Here is a 15,300-nt window from a genome sequence, read left to right as displayed (position 1 = left end):
AGCTCAGTGGTTTGAAAATAAATGCCATCCACAGCCTTATGGAACTGAGCTGGTACATCTTCAGACATCCCTCACATAAATCTCTTGTACACTCAAGAGATTTATGATAAACACTTGCTCTTCCCTTAACCTCCAAAACCTTTTCCACCTGCTGAATAACTCAAGAGGTCTTTCCTCTCACCCAGCCTGTTCAATATCTATATAAAGCCTCTGGAGAAGATTCGGTGGCACCATAGACTGACTTGTCAGCAGTACACATATGACACCCATCTCTACATTATCTTCACCTCCCATGCAAATAACACCATTACTCAACTCTTCAAGGGCTAGACTAAGATCAGCAAATGAATAAAGCTGACAGAAGCTGAATTGTCACAAGAGCTTGGGCTGATGGTATAGGAAAGTATTTGACACTTTGATAATGCCCATTGCTGGCATTAAGACTAACTGAAGATTTAGTGTTAATCTGAATTCCATCTTCCTGAAAGCCCCACTACTCTTGCTGCAAAAGCCTCAATCCTTCAGCAAAATTTCCAATCAGATAACTGAAAAATTTGACTTGGCCCTTATACTTGGTTCCTACAACCCAATGGATTTAAAAATGACAACCCATGCAAGAATGCTTATGGCCATTTACTCAGCAGCACAAGACCACCAAACAAGCATAACCTCTGTTCTTTGCTTTGCTGACTACTCAGTCCCAGCTTAAATTCAAGGCTTTGCTCCTATTTTCAAAGCCTTCATGACTTTAGCAAAAATTGATTTAAGGGCATCCACACCTCTGAAAAGTGACACTGTTGAAACCTGACAGTTGCATTGCTCTGTAACACAATAAATACCCCCTTTGGAGGGTATGTGCACCAGGGACAGAGATTCCCTGCTGCCTAGGACACAACCTGCAAGAGACACCCATAAATGTCAGAAGGGTCAGAACAAAAGAGAAACTTCAGTTTTTCAACCCAGCCTTCATTTCTCTGTTCCAACTGTACCAAAACCATCAGCATGAACAAGAAGTCCATGACTGAGAGATTGGAGGAAGTCTGACTTCCAGGGGATTCCACTGGGAGTTCCCTGGTGTCTGATGAAAGGTGAGCTGAGCTGGTAGCATGTTGATGCTTCAGCACAAATAGGCTCTTTCATGTACTCATCTGCCCCTCTCTTTCAAAGTTACAGGAACTTCACTTTCAGATCTGTATTCTTTTGTCAACAGGCTCAAATTTTCAGGGAGATGAGAAGGCACATGGAATCATGTATACAGAGAGACTTAAACACATAGCATGAATCCAGAGGCTTTGTTTTACCAGGAAAGAGTTATTGGCAAAATCACCCTATGTAAAAAAAAAAAGGAGAGGAAATGAGAAAGAAGAATGTCAAAGATGTCTTGTGTTCATTCTCATGAGCTCATAAAATGACTGGAAGCAGATAGATAAAGGTATACAGGAACATCTGAGGAGTCATTGCTTTCCAACACACCAGTAACAGCCAGCAACTCAGAACCTGGAGAGAGAATCGCACAAACATTTCCAAATGACACATGAGTCACTAATGATAATTAGAGCTGACAGAAATTTATTTCCTCCTAGAACAAACCCAAAGACTGCTCTTCAATTACATGAGATGCAAAACAAGGCAAAAAGTTGAGATACCACTGAAATGCACCTGAGTCTATGTCCATAACTCGCTGCTGCACAGGGAGGGGACCTTGTTTTAAGGCTGCACTCCCATGTTACTTTTTAATTTCCAGACCACTGCTCAGTTGCAATGTGTCTAACTATGTTTAAACTGCCTGCCGAGGGAAGCAAAGCGGAGGTGCCCCAATAGTGTGAACCAACCACACACATATCTGCACACTGTTCAGAATAAATGCCCTGACGATGCAGAATTTTCATGATGCATCTAGCATTCCATGAATCCTCCAGCTGGTCTTGCCTGGGAGGAATAATGTGCACGTACGAGCAGGGATACCGTTCAGAGGCACTGAAACAGGTTCATAATAAGTCATCCTGCTCTCTTCAGCACAAATATGCCCATATCAGGCATTTTTTTCTGATGACAACTGGCAGTAACTTTGTGCATTTCAAATGCCAGGCAGACAACTTTTCAAATGGTTAAAAGGTGTGTGAAAGTTGAAGAGCTTGGAAGTCTTGCCAAAGTTGATAAAACTTCACTGAAATGTTAAACAACAGTTTCCATAAAATATTCACTGCAACAACCACTCAACTTGAAATCAGCCTAAATTTGTTCAGACCTTTGGGCTAATCTGACAAGAAATAAGTGGCCAAGCAAACCATCAGAATTGAAACTTGGAATCACCAAAGAGGCCCACGACAAGGCCGACGCCTTGGTGGGGTTATATCTTGCCAGGCTCTTCCAGTGCTTGATTCCAGCAGCAACATTTGGGCTGGCACATCATAACAGAGAGACAGCATTTTTGAGTTACAACTGAGAAAACAACCAAAAAAAAGATATAAAAACAAACATTATGCCAGTTTAATGATTTGGTAAGACAGCTAGCATTGTCATGGAAGTGTCCACATTTCAGCACAAACCATCCTCCTCCCCATTCTCTCCCAAAACTCTTATCTTCTTTTCTTAAACCGACAAGTCAGAAAACAGCCAGAGTGCTGCTTCCTTCTGCCTTGTATCCTCTGCCACGCTTGCACATGTGCTTATCCAGTAACAGGCATCACTAGTGAAATGGGATTACGTTCCACTGGTTAAGCGCATGAGCACAGCCCTGGGTGGGGCTCCTGGAGGATCAGCTCTTAATAAGGTGTCCAATTTATAATCTAGCAGGGCGAAGAGCAACTGGCTCTCAGAATGAATAGCTCTTCTGTCTCGCCATCTCCTGAGGCTGGCCACTGGGCCGGCCCGCCTCATCCTTTTTTTTTTTTTTTTTCCCCTCTCTCTGTCTCTCTGATGTTGTTACTCTTTTCACTATGTTCTTGCTGTTTCCCAGACTGGAAATATAAAGAGGAAGGAAGGCAAGAAGCATCCACCCGTATCTGGTCACACACTGCAAACTGCAGCAAAACGAGCAAACGCTCTGCTAGCCTAACAGGCTATAAACCCTTGCTATTTTCTTATTGCAAGAAAGTTCCGTTTCAGCCTGCTCTGGCCTTTGTGCCCGGCGGTGTCTTTAACAGGGATGCTCGGCGCAGGCCGGCACGGCGGTGCCCGGGGTGATGCTCTCTGTCCCCGCTGCCCTGTCCCTGTCCCCTGCGGCCGCTCGGTGCCCGCGGCGATGGGGGCGGCCCGGGCGCGGCCCCGGCGGCGCGGAGGCGCGCACGGCGCAGCGCCCCCTGGCGGCGCGCGGGGGCAGCGCGGGCAGCACCTGCCGGGAGCGCCCGGGCGGCTCCGGCCGCCGATCCCGGCCCCGCTTCCAGCGGCAGTCCCGCACGGAGCCAGCGGCGGGACACCTCCTCCGCTGCAGAAACTCCCCGCGGGAAGGCCTCGTGCGCCGCTCCTGCAAGGGCTGGTGCTGGCACACCCGAACATCTCTCTCTCTTTTCTCCAAAGCGGTTCTCTGGCCAAATATTCCCCCTGTCCCGGGAGGTTTGTGGCAGGGCCTCCCATCCCTCGGCACGTTTAATAGATTTCTTTTCCATGGTGATGAACTTACCCAGCCCCTGACAAAGCACACATCTGCAGCGTGCTGCACTCAGGAAGGGCTGCTCCTCGGGAGTGACTGCTCCTTGCTAGCCACTGTCCTCCTCGCTTTCTGTCTTTGTGCTTGCACTGTGCGGTGTAGAATGATTCTTTCCTGTTTGCAGCACTTAAACAAAAACAGAACAAAAACAAACGGCAACCCTTAAATACTTTCTGGAAGTACCACCTGAAACTTTCCATCATGCCGTGCTTCCCCCCCTTGCCAAAGCAAAGTGAAAGGTGATAGCAGCAGCCACTTGATCAATCTCCGTCAGGGTCGGGGGCATCTGGCTCCCGTAAGATTTTTTATAGCAGGAGTCTGTTTCTAGGACCATTGGCTCCTCTACAGCAGGATGCTGTTTTTCAGATCTCATTTAAGCTGAACTCCAAAAGACCACGGAGAAAGAAGAAGCAGGGAGTGTGCACCCAGCTTCCTGGAAGAGACACCCGAGCTGTTCTTGTAGCCTCCTGCCACCACACTCCATCCTCCCCAGCCCCTACAGCTGGTCCCAGCAATTGCCAGCACTTCAGGCTCTGAAGGCACGGGAAGTGGCCCGCAGCTGGCCTGGGGAGCCTGCCTGGTTTGAGAAGTGTTTCCAATTAATAGCCTGCTCAGCAGCCACATCGTGTTCTGTGAGAAATGCTAAGTGTCACTAGCAGTCCCTTGGTCCAAAATGTTTGGGGAGCCACTGTTCTGTCCCTAGCCTCACAGGGACTTAGCATCTGGGAGGAATGCCTCATATGGAGAACACAAAAGGACAAGCTGGACTGGAGCACCCATTATGCCATTGAAAAAAATGAAAATAAGATGTCAACAACTTCTATGGGCCTAATTGTTTCTTCTCAAACAGATTGTTAGCTTATGTGAATCAGGGTAACTTTACTGAGTTAACCAAAGAATGGAAGGGGGGAGGGGGAGAGCCTTGGGATCAGAAAGGCAGAATACGGGTCTTTATCCCCATCGCTTCCTGGCTACTGAGTAACATTAACTTATTGCCACCGCACCCAACCACCCCCCAAGAGATAGCAGCAAGAGAAATGAAGAGACAGAGGGCAGTAAGACTGCATAAGTTTCTGCTAACACCACCACACAAGGCCACCTGAAGGACCGGGCCTTGACTGTGCATCTCCTGCTCCTGCCCTTGCTGCTCAGCTCTACCATCAAACCTGAACCACACAAAACTAAACTGACTGCAAACCAGAACCTGTCATTTTCTGAGCCAGATTTCTCCCCTGAACTGGCCCACCTTACAGCCACATGCACTTTGGACCAGGTGTAAAGATCATAACAAATGTTTTTTTCAGTATTTGAAGAGTACATCAGACTGCAGCCTGGTGAAACACTGGGAAATCCCACAGTGAGCCACAGACTAGGAAGCTGTACTTTTATTTCAGCAAAACAAAGTTCAGGCAGTGAGTGAGTGATGCAAACGCACCTAGTCACATTTCTCCACTGGACCTTCAAGAGAAAAGAGGTAAAACATCAAGCACAAAGGGCAGCCTGACTTCTCCAAACACAAAATCAGGACAAGCCAAATCCTGTCCAATTGCACAACATTAAAGAGCGATTCTGTGCTCTCTTGCCTTGTGCTAAGGGAACAGCAATGTTCTGACCTGCAGTGATTTATGTGTAGCAAATTCGTGCCATAAACAAGTGAGAGGAATCAAAATCTCATGCCCTAATCCTTCAAAGCAAAACCAAATTCTTTATGGTCAGCAAGCCTGGTGATGAAGGAGGTAATGCTTATCCTTATTTGAATCCAATAAAAACATCCAAACAAGAGAAACAATGCTCCAAGATCCTCTCTCCGCTACATTTGCAAATAATGTTAAAAAAAAGAATTAATCATTCCACATGCTTTAAAAAAATTAATTAATCTTGATGTATCCCCAGCTGGACAGGTGTTACTGCCTCCAGTGAACATATGAGCAAGCTGAGTAAGACAGACCTGGCCCTGTATTTTTAAGTAACATCTAATTTTCAGTGCACTTCTGGGTACAGGCAGTTTCTGTTAATTTTGGCTAGAGCTGTACGTGATTAATACACATGTAAGACAGATTCTGGATATCTCAAGCTACAGGGCTAAAATTAAAGCCCATGCTTGAAAATGTGATCCTAAATGACTTGCTCTTGGCTGGGCAAGGCAGGGAATCTGCTGCAGGATCAGGAAAATAAGCCAAGTCTTTAGATTCCTTGGGGCTTGTCTCCACAAGAAACGTAGGTAAGAAACAAAATTGCAGCATGCCAGGAACATTCTCCTCAGGTGGACCCTTTGGTGTTCACTGCTTTCAAAGAGCAAATTTTAACCCTGCCATAAATTCATCCCTTCCTCCACAAACACTGAGAGACCCACTTCTCAGTGCTTAGCACCGTCACTTGTTGCCACTTTCTAAACTGAGAGGTGCTCCTGGCAAGAGAAGGATCTGGTGGCTCCGGAGGTAGCAGTAAGAAAGCCACGGGTAAGGACTCACTTTGGTTTCAGCTTCCCCATGAAGATGTTTTGGTTTGGAATCAGCACTGAAGCAGCTTACCTGAGTTTCAGAGATGGGTGAGCTACCTCCCACTCAGCTCACCCAAGGTCGTGTGTACCCATTTTCAGCAGACATGTGGATGATCTGAATAGCTGCTCACAGCTGGAGGACAATGCCAGCCCAAAGGAGGAGCTGTGTGGTTTCATGCTAGTACTAAGCAACATTTGTCTGCAATAAACCCTCTAAAGATAATTTAACAATGTCTGCACAGAGGATTTGGGCTACAGATGCATATCCTCCCAAGCTGAGGTGCTGCCTGAGAAGTCTATCGACCCAGCATCCCTTCAGGCCTGCTCTGCTCAGCTGTGCTTAAATGCTTCTCACAGTTTTTCAGGCTGAATGAGGTAGGTTAGAGGGGGCCCAGCATTTCAACATTACAAACTGCCACCAAATGACAGGAAGTGGTCAACCCACAGCTTATTCCCTGGATCTGAAGCAGCAGGAACCTCTGGCACCAAGGGAGAGCTGGAGACAGAAACTCCTGCCGCAGCTTACATGAATGTCTGTGGCGTAAGTGCAGGGTAACAGTGTCCAAAAGTTCATCCTCTGGCTTGTCACATGCCAGCTTTCACATGGAAATGAGCCTGGTGCTAATGCATTAAGTCCTGGCTAACATTTAAAATGGTGTGGGCATAGCACTGCCATTATTTAAACTTTGAAATTGGTATGATATAGCTTAACTGGCAAAGATCAGTGTAGACTAGGTCTGCCAAAACTGGTGGGTGCAAAGGAAGTGCCGCAGTGCCCTGTGCTGAGGATGGCAGCCAGCCACAGAGTGACCACCCTGTGGGTGCATGTACCACACAGGCAAGCCTGAGGTCACTTTATGGTTTTGGTGGACTTGAGAAGAAGAGGAGCACTTCAGGTTACAGACACACAACCGTCTGGACTGTAGCAGGGCCCTTTGGTGTAGCTCCCCCTCATTCTTCACAAATCCAGAGAGAGACTTACACCTGCTGTCCCACAACACCAAGTCAACTGTTTGTGTAGCTGAGCTCCAAAGACTTCTTTTAAGGACCTTTGGGTTAAAAAAATCCCCACCATGCATTCTCCCTGAAATGCATGTCTTTTCTTTGAAGTGGATCATTTCACAGGACTGGCTTAAAGGGCAGCTAGACAAACAGCTGTATCAGCACAGCCGCTGAAGCAGTAACCTGGGGCAGTGGAGAAGGAGCCAGCCACAGCAGCCACCTCCCTCAGCTGACAGCTAAAGCTGGACACCTGTCTGTGACCCAGCTCTACCTATACTTTACAAAGTGTCTGTTTTGGTTTGGATTGGCTTTCTGGTGGGTATTTTTTTTCCTTACATTTCCTAAGTAAATTAGACTTACGTAATTGTTCTTTCTGTCAGTTTCCCTGTAACCTGTTTCAAGTCTGCTGTCCCATTCTCAGTCAAATCTGAGAGCATTTCAAACATAGCATCACCCTCTAAATCCATCAGTGTCTGGGTAGAGGCCCAAACTTGTGTCCTCTGCAAGGGGATAAGCAGGCAAAACTCAGCTGCTACCCAGTGCTGCTCTTCAGCTGACACACAGCTCTGGCCTGTGGCTTCAGAGGGACAGGGAGGGAGCTGAAGTGGTGAATTTAATGCTCATCATACAAGGCAAGGCTTTGTCACTGTAATTGCTCATGCACAGCCTGCCTTTATCCAGACTTTGAACCTTATGGCATGTAGACTTCAGTGTATACTTGTGTTTCAAAAGAAAGCATCCTGTCAGAAGTTCCTTCTCTGAGTCATTAAAATGTAGTTGGTACTTTTAAATCCATTCAGTGACTTCTGCATCGGGCTACTGTAAGATACATTGTCTTAACAACAAAAATCATACAGATATCCTTAGTGAAAAAAGGTGGTATTTACTTCTGTACAGGGGCTTATGTGTACCATTTGTGAAATACGATGACTGACACTGTATTTATACTGCTAAAATGCATTTTCTGGGGGGAGCTCAACACAGAGATTAATTTCATCTAACAGGAGAGGGAAAAGGTAACTTGTCAACCAGATAGGTTATTCTCTGATCTATAAATCAGAGAGAATAACAATGCCTACTGTATTCCCGCCTGTTCCCACACACTCCTGCTTGTCATCGCAAGAGCTCTTTAGTGCCCTGAAATAAAGCTTGACAATAAAAACTAATTGAAAGTGTACTACAATCATTAACTTTTGGAGCTTCACAGTTTGCCCATCCTTAAATAACGCTGGTTATAAAATCCTGTTTGCACTACAATTCCTTGGCTCTGTGCCATGTAGCATGTAGAGAAATCAATATGTGCAGCAGGGACTTCACTGGCTATAATATGAATGCACATAATAGACTTTCTTCTTTAGCTCAGCAGCAAAACACTGACTTCAGATCTAGAGACCAGTTATAGTCCCAGTGGTGTTTACTCCATGTAATTAGCAGTACCAAGTGTGTTGTCTTTTGGGTAGCCTGATAGTTTCCATATGCATGAGCACCTTCTGTGAACGAAGACAGGGCAAGAGGCAGACAGCACTTGAAGCACATAGCGCTTGTGAGGCACACAGCGTTACGGGAAGCACATATGTTTTAAATACCTTATCTCTACAATTAAGAAGAGTTTAGAAATTGGTCATATAAATCTTGGGAAATGGGACCAGCAGAGAGAGAAAAAGACCTTCTTTCCAAGCAAGAACTTTGCCTGGGTAACTACTTGAACCCAGGTGCCGGAGATGGTGCAGACATCTCCCTGCTTGCTGATGGGAGAGCAGCATGAATCAGTAGCCCATGCATTGCTCCAGGAGGGAGAAGGCTGTTGATGCTGTGTTGGGGCCCGGAGGAAGATTGGGCTGGCATTCGAGGTGGGGCATGCCTGGGAATGCTGCACAACATTCATCTTAGGGGCAGGTACTTGCTGAAATTCAAATTACTGAGAGAGATGGCTGAGGCAGAGTGAGGCCTTGCCTTTGCCTTGCAAAGAGGTGCATTTTTTTTACCTCAAGCTAGTGTTTCTGACCTGTCCCAAGGTAAAAAAGCAGCGAAGCCAAGCAACTTCAGCCTCATTGCAAGGCAAACCAGGCAAGGTCAAGTGGGGGCTGCTGCTGGACTCGCCTACATCAGCAGCAGTTACAGCAGGGTTTAAAAAAAAAAAAAAAAAAAAGGAAAAAAATCCTTGAGCTCAGGAAAGACAGGCCCTAATGTCTGTTTTGAAAAAAGAAGTATGAAATAGGTGTTGCTTGGGCTTATATATCCCTTGTTCTCCCTCCCCCTTTGACACCCCCAACATTGCCACATCTGTCAGGCTCTCTCACCCCAACCCTCAGGCCTTTGCCTCGTGGCCGGCAGCATGGCTGGAAGCTGCAGGGAAGTGGGGAGAGACAAGGAGAGCCATTTCCATTGCAGCCTAGCTCCTCCTGCTCCCTGCTGTCCTCAGGATCCTCCACACACCTCTTGTTACAGCAGGGCCCCTCTGCACCTCACCCTTCGTGACGGTGTGCCTCGAGGCACGCCTTGCTGATTGGGAAAGGCTCTCCCGAGACATTCCCTCGCACACCTATTTTTATGGCTGCAGTAGTTGCCTGAATAAAAGCCATCTTAAGTAACTGTCTTGGGCTTCGTGCTCCCTTGTGCCATCCCAGCATCCCAGGACAGCCTCCCCTCCACACTCTTCTGTGCCTCCCAAAGCCTCCTACGTGTGCGTCTGCTTCATCACTTTGCTAACAAGATTTCAATATCTGTTCTGTAGCAAAACACTCAATCTATAACTGGGATTCACCACAGGAGAGTGCTTGACCAGGTTATTACAACTACTTGGTTGTCACCTTTGCTGCTGCAGATATGGCAAAGATTTAACCTTAAAACTTGCCTTGCAGTACAGAAAATACATCCTTGCAAAACGCCTTTAAATTTGAGCAAGTGCAGCTAGGCTTACTGGCTGTACCAACTTGCATCACACAATTTCACCTGCCTTTCTCTGCTACCTGTAGAGACTATCAAAAAAAGCTCCCCAAGCAAGCTTTTTAATTAATAAATCTTCACTATAAAATACTACAACGCAATGTTATATGCAACAAATCCAGACAAAACGTGTCTTCTTGAAAATATCTTGCAGTTTGTGATTTGGATAGAATTCTGGAAGCCTAGTAAGAATAAAAATCTTACTGAAAAAAGGCATACTCTGCTCATGGTCTATCATTCATTAAACAGCCTAGCAGCTTGTTTCAGTCGTGTCCTCTGACATTGGGAATAAGGATGCTACTATTTTAACAATAAGCTATCAAACTGTTTTGCAAATAGTCACTGCATTTTAATTTCTTGAAAAGCTCTGAAAAGGCAAAAAATGCATTTGCAGCACAGCTACTGCTGCTTATTCAGAAGTGTACATTACTTCAATCTCAAGATTTGTTTATCTCAGTGAAAAATACTGCACTAAAAATTAGTTTAGTAGTTTTTATATCTATCACTGTTGACATTCTGCATTTATGATTTTCTCAGTGGTTCCTGCAAGGTTTTTTTCTATTTTTTCTTTTCTCATTTCCAGTTAAACGTCTGCCACTGACAAAAGCACTTCATAGCATGCAGTCACTGTCATTTGTGGTCACAGCAGATTCAGGGAAGCCCAGTGTAATCACTCACATTTTCAGGGAGAGAAATAATCTGTGTGCAATCTTGTGTCCTTGCAAACCTCCCTGCAGGTGTGTAACTCTTCCCTAGTGCAGAGGAAAGTTTGAAGATGCTTGAGGTAATGCTACCAGCTTAGTACTCGCAGCACACAGGACAGTGCATGCTATTTTAAAGCTTACATAAATAATAAATATGTTTTGTGGCCTTTTTATGTGTAAAATGTTAGGTTAATTGAGAAGTATGAACATTTAGTTGTTCAAATTTAATAATTAAAAACACAAATGTACTTCATACTGAGTACCTGGACCTCTGCTACATGCACATTTACATAGAAAGAGAGTATCTGGAAAACCACTGTTTTTGCTGTGATGGAAATAATATACTGTTTATGTGTCATGTTATTTTGAGTCATTATTAGTCTATTACTCAGCCAGGTTTGTAAATGTGGTACAGCACTAAACATTTAGGGTGACATTGAAGATTCTGGCCCTGGACTCCGCAGATGTAAGCATATGTGTAACATGTGCTGAAGTGCTTACAGGAATGGAGCAGAAATATGTATCAAGCCCAAACTTGAAAACAGGTGGGTTTAAGTTATACAAGGACAAAGAACAGTGAACTAGTTTTTAAGCAGACGCTTCTAGCATTCAAAAATTAAATGGCTCTTTTTGTTCCCATCTCCACCACCCAAAAAAAGAGCCCCAAAAAAGGGGTTGAGAGAGAAACACATGAAATCTAAGTCATAACCTTAAAACTGAGGCTCCTTTTCACCATGGAGGAGGTGGGAAATCACTTTTTTTCCTTTTTTTTTTTCCTTTTTTTCTTTTTTTCTTTTTATTTACCAAGGGCTGCCTGTCCAGCATCAGCCCAGGTCCCCAGCCGGCAGGTGTTCTGTAACTGTGGGACAGGAGCATTTCCTTGGCACAAACCAGGGCACTCCTGCAGGCTGGGCTCCACAGGAAGGAGCTGGTCATAGCTGGTATTTTGCAATAACAGAACTGAAAAATAAACATTTAAAAAAAAAAAAAAAAGAATAAAAGAATAAAAGAAAATAAAAGCTTCTATTAGCGTGTCTGGTGGCCACCACGGTGGGCTGGTGCGTGTGCCGGCAGCTGGGCTCCCCTGTGACCCCGGGAGTGCCCTCAGGCCCGGCACATCTGCATCCTCGGGGAGCTGCCCCTTCCAGGTCCCGGCGTGCAGGGAGCTCCCAAACCCAGCAGCTGCCCAGGGACCCGGCGGTTCTGGGGACCACCGTCCTCTCTCCCTCCCTCAGGCAGGGCTGTGCTCCCTGACGGGAGCCAGGAAAGGCGGAGCCCGGGAGCCGGGGTGGCAGCCCCCGTCCTGGACCTCGTGAGCCCCTGCCCCATTCCAAAGGCGGGCACCCCGGGGTGCCACCTGCCCCCGCCGTGCCTACACCCCCTTCCCAAACACCAGGGCCTTGCCACGGCCTGGAGAGGCCTCGGCTGCCCCCAGCACAAGGCCGGGGATGAGCGGGCAGCCCCGCTGGCGGGATGAGGTGGGTGCAGTGTGGGCCCCGGCGTGGGGCGAAATCCCTCTCAGCTGCCCGCAGGGAAAGGGAGTGTCCCTGCCAGGGGAACAGACGGAGCGCCCTCCTCTTACTCACCTGCCTGCCCGCCACTTGGGGAGGCGGCGGGAGGTGTTGCAATTATCTGGGGAAAGGGACGAGCCCCAGGAGCCTGAGAGCGGGACAGGAATGGCGAGGTTACGTAAAGGAGGTGGGCGAGAAGGGGAGCGGGACAGTCAGGTGTGCGCATCCAGGCCAACCCGGGGGCGAGGGGACGGCGGAAGGGATGCTGCCAGAGGAAGCCGGACACTCGTCCAAGAGCGGCCGGGAAAGCAGAGGGAAGGGGCACAGCCTCCCGCTGCAGCTGTTGCGGGTGCAGGCGTCGATGCGGGCCGTGGAAGGGCTGGACAAAGGGCAGGAGCAGCAGCGCCGCACAGCCAGGGGGGACGAGAGGGAATTCCCTCCTTTCCCGGAGGTCCGCAGTCCCCTCCTCCCGTGCTGCTGGGGAAACCTGCGCTGCTGCTGCCTGCTAGGAGACAGCTCGGGGGCTGCGGGTGTGCGAGGCTTGCTAAATGGAGGCTCTGCTGCCCTGCTGGTTGCTGCTGTGCTCGGGAAGGGAGGAGGGAGGAGGAGGGAGGGATGTGAAAGTGGGTCAGGAATGTAACTAGACTCTGCCCCCCTTGTTGCAGGCGCAGGCGGCGCTGCCTTAGCGATGGAAAGCAGGCATTTCAGTGTTGATGTTCCCCAGTCCTGGCGGCTGACGGTTACTAGGGGATCCTGAAGGATGTGTTTCCCTGTGACCCTTTGAGAAGAAAAACTTAGTTGCCGCAGTAACCAAGTTTGGCTTGGATGCAATGATGCAGTAAATAGCATAGGTGAGCCCTGCTAAATGGAAGAGGAGGAGGAGGAGGAGGAAGCTGGAACTGTACAGGCTGGATAGCTCTTGCATTCGGGTCAGGAAATGTTTAAAAAATATCCCAACAAACTGTATTAGTTAAGTATGCGACTTTTACATTTTCTCATGCAAGAAAACTCTCAGAATTTATCACCTATTTATTGTAAACTACTAAGTAAACAGAGGTAGAAGTAAACTGCCTTATGGATGTAGCATGAAATAGAGAGCTCACCCACAAATCTGCAGTAGCCCTGAGCAGCCCTTTTCAATGCAAACAATTTTTGTTTGATGGCCTGAATTTTTTGAAAGTTAAGGGTTGTGAAAGAAGGTGAAGGCTGACTCAACACATTAAGTTTTCATCCATCTTCTTTTTATTATTCTTACTTTAGCCTAACAATTTTTAGATTAAAAGAGAACCCATCAATCCTGCTTCTAAAGGAAAAACACAAATTACTTTCAAAGTGGAAAACAAACTAAAATACCATGCAAATAAATTAAACTTGAGGCCCTATTATGCCTAATTTCTCCCTATTCCCTCCAGTTGTTATCATCTCATTCCTGTCTTCCTCTAACAGAGAATCACTTTCATTCACAAGAGTGGGAAATCACTTCTCAGAGTTAGAATGAAGAACTGAAAGGAATCACAGAATACATATACTGTGATATATCCATTTCTTATTTAGTTTTCTTCCAGAGTTGTGTCTTTTCTAAAACACTGGTATCCTAAAGAAACAGTGGGTCACTGCACCATGCCACTGATTCTGTTCCCAGCCTCTCTCCAGAGGAGAACTGAGTTGTCAAGCTTACAGATTCATCTGTAGTGGAGTGAGGGGACACACAGACTGTCAGTGCAGGCCACACAGCAGATAGGGGTGCATCCAATCGATGGATGAGGGTATTTGTGTACATTTCATTAAAGGAACAAAAGTCACTGGAGCAAACTGTACAGCTATTCTTATTATTCCTTTGAATATTTGTCAAGGAAGTATTACTGTAGATAAACATCCCTTTAGCTTATTTTGCCTCTGAAAGCTACTCAGTCTTTAAAAGCAGACATGCCCTTTAATTTAAAGACATTCAAGGATGCATAATGAATATTACTCTTTCTACTTTTTCCATGAGATAACCTTTCAGTTGATTTTCCCTATAATTTTCTGTAAATTGTGGTGAAATACAACTAATATATTGTACCATTACTCCTGTTTTATAGAAGGAAAAAAAAAAAGTATAAACCAATAATGGTTTAAGTGCTATGGACCACATAGCTTTTCTTTAACAGAACTCAGTGGAGGGCCTGGGTGATACCTTATAGATGAATGTAGCCTATTGCCTCCAGTAAAGAAAAATATTTAGACAGTCTTCATATCTATAATGGCTTAGGTATGTCATGCTTATTTTTTTTTTGGTAGAACAATATTACTTGGTTTTGTCAACTTTCCTGGCAATGCAGAGCAGTCAGTGGACTGTCTTTCTTGCCATCTGCTTGCCAAGGCCTCTGGTACTGAGCTGTCTTGCAGATCAGGGCAGGGGGACCCCCCAAGTCTCTGTCAATGAAAATGCCAAGTTAGAAACTTCCTCTTTGGGGACTCCCACAGAAAGTTTTGATGGTCCCACCTATTACCAGCATATTCTCCCTGTGTGCTAAGGCAACCCAGTGAGCTGGGAAAATTAAACATTGCAGAAGAAGCACTTGTGCTCCCAACTATTCCTTCCCTTACTGGCAGGGAGGGTCTGGTATTGTTGTTAGTCTGGGGCCCTGTTTATGCCCCTCTAGCCAAAAAAAGGGCACGCTAAGCCTTATGGAAAGAGTCACGGGAAAATCCTCCTGTGCTCTGTGCAGGAGCGTGGCGTTTCCTATCTATTCCCCCGCCCCTTTCTGTAGGGATGATGTTAGGAAGGAGGTGTGGCCAGAAAGTTGCTGCTTTCTAGTTTTTCTTGGCTCTGGCAAAGGCCTTTCTATTCAAGGGTAAATGACAGGGACCTTGACGCCACTCTAAATCTGCAGGGGTATCTTGGAGGTCCCCAAAAGGACCAGATAATGTGACAAAGCATGGAGCACAGCTTAGGTATAACAGAGAATTTGACCTTAACCTGTGGCTGCTTTGAACAGCATCTCA

General features: G+C 46.4%; 1 protein-coding gene across 1 annotated transcript in view; it reads right to left on the bottom strand.

Moving 5' to 3' along the window:
* Positions 1–4,137, bottom strand: part of LOC107200677 — a 50,711-nt gene extending 46,574 nt beyond the window's left edge. The window contains exon 1 of the mRNA XM_033512087.1: positions 3,623–4,137. Within this exon, the coding sequence (XP_033367978.1) occupies positions 3,623–3,852 (230 nt within the window). The 5' untranslated portion in view covers positions 3,853–4,137. The remainder of the gene's footprint in view (positions 1–3,622) is intronic.
* Positions 4,138–15,300: the final 11,163 nt, after the last annotated feature.

Source organism: Parus major, chromosome 2, assembly GCF_001522545.3.
Source record: "Parus major isolate Abel chromosome 2, Parus_major1.1, whole genome shotgun sequence".
NCBI classification, from domain to species: domain Eukaryota; kingdom Metazoa; phylum Chordata; class Aves; order Passeriformes; family Paridae; genus Parus; species Parus major.
Note: the sequence above shows the minus strand (reverse complement) of the source record. Positions and strands in the feature narration are given on the sequence as shown.